At 48.4% G+C, this 1,859-nt stretch overlaps 1 protein-coding gene across 1 annotated transcript; it reads right to left on the bottom strand.

Annotated features, from left to right (window-relative positions):
* Nucleotides 1–146: 146 nt before the first annotated feature.
* On the bottom strand, nt 147–1,482 carry slc35a2 (solute carrier family 35 member 2; the record flags this gene model as incomplete). Its single annotated transcript, XM_031842332.1, has 1 exon — nt 147–1,482. A coding segment is annotated over one exon (678 nt), but the record flags the coding sequence as incomplete, so codon positions are not given.
* Between the last annotated feature and the right edge of the window lie 377 nt (nt 1,483–1,859).

Here is a 1,859-nt window from a genome sequence, read left to right as displayed (position 1 = left end):
AGCAGAGACACAACAAGAGGAAGCAGAGACACAACAAGAGGAAGAAGAGAGAACAAGAGGAAGAAGAAGAGCTGGATGTGTTAAAGTGATGAAGGTCACATCATCTGTTTTAATCTCTTCATGGACGTCTTCAGTTATTCAAGATATTTTCTAGTTTTCAGTTTATTTTCTTCTGCAGATTAAAATCACAGATATTATATTTTGTATCTCAAACATCTCCAGAACCTTCAGAGAGTTCTAACGTGGTTCTCTGTGGACATCAAACATAAACGCTGAGGCAGAGAACGTCTCAATGCTTCTCTTTTTTCTCACCATTTAGTGTCGATTCTGAAAGAAAGAAAATCAGGAGCTGAACTGAGGAAACGTCCTCCATCACAATCAATAATCAGCGTAAGGCTTCTCCTCTTTCATTCAGTAACAGAGAGAGTTTTAAGGCAGCTCCTCCTCCTGTTGTGCTTTGAGCAGTTAGTCTGTGACGAGGACGGCGGGGGGGAGAGGTTAGTGTTTAGTGAGGAAAAGCAGAGTTAAAACCAGACGCTCTCCTCCTCCTCGAGTCAGAAGGTGTTCAGAGTAAAGACAGACTCCTCCGTTCTCCTTCTCATCACAGGAGGAGTGAAAAAAGGAGGAAGTTAGAAAAAGACGAGGAGAAAATCTCCTCCGTCGTCAACAGTCTTCAGCTGAGATGAGGAGGTCTGCAGGAGGTCAGGGGGGGAGGAAGGAGAAGATCAAGAGGAGATCCTGTCCTCCTTTGGAGGAGTTTAGAGGGAGGAAAGAGGTGAGGAGGAGGTGGAGAGAGGGAGGGAGTCACTTCACCAGCACTGACTTCGGCAGAAACGACTCCATCTTGGCGCCTCCATCCGTCCTCGGCGAAGCCAAAGACGCGGAGGAAGAGGAGGAGGAGCTCAGTGACGAGGAGCTGGCAACGGTGGCTTTGGGGAGGCTGTACATGTAGACGGCACCGATGACAAGCCCCGCCCCCACCGTGAAGAGCAGGTCCACCTGGAAGCCGAACAGATAGACGGACATCACCGTGGACACGATGATGGAGAAGGAGGTGGCGAAGCCCTTCAGGATGTTGTCGGCGTACTTCACCACCACGGCGACCAGCAGCCCGCCGAACGCCTGGTTGAAGATGACGCACCACACCGTGCCGGTGTAGCCGAACAGGAAGCCGCGCTCGGCGACCGCGGCGCCGTCGTTCCACCAGAGGCCCAGCGCGCCGAGCGCCGTGCCGAAGATCCCCAGCTGGACGTTCCTCATCCAGACGGACGCCGAGCTCCCCTTCAGGATCTTCTCGAAGTAGACACCGGCGAACCCCGACGACAGGCAGCTGATCACCACGGCCACCAGACCCACCGAGTAGTTCTGGTGGGAGTCCTCCGACACAGACGCCTCCTTTTTCCCCTCCTGCTCCAACTGAGAGGAGATCAAACGACAATCAATCGGGTTATAACCAGTAACAGGAACAAGTACGAAGGTCTTCTACTGCAGTAAAAGTACTACTACAGCAGGGGTCTCAAACTCCTCTTCACTCTGGGCCACATCAGCATCACGGTCGCCCTCAAAGGGCCGGTGTAAATGTAAGACGGTGTAAATGTAACTACTCCTAACATATAGGTCAATAACTGTCTCTGCATTTGATTATTGTTTATTCAAGTGTGAAAATATTGTACATGCAGTTATATGAATATAAAATATATTTAAGCACATTTCTGTTATTATAACATAAATCATTTTAATTTAGGGTTAATAAACCCACATTACTCTATCAAAGATCAAACTATTAAACTTTTAAAGAAAATAACAAAGTCAAATATCAAACACAAGTTATGACATTAATTATGTCACCTCTCTGCATC

Source organism: Anarrhichthys ocellatus, unplaced genomic scaffold (assembly GCF_004355925.1).
Source record: "Anarrhichthys ocellatus isolate YVR2014 unplaced genomic scaffold, GSC_Weel_1.0 scaffold7082, whole genome shotgun sequence".
Taxonomy (NCBI): Eukaryota; Metazoa; Chordata; class Actinopteri; order Perciformes; family Anarhichadidae; genus Anarrhichthys; species Anarrhichthys ocellatus.
This window is presented reverse-complemented; position numbering and strand designations above follow the sequence as displayed.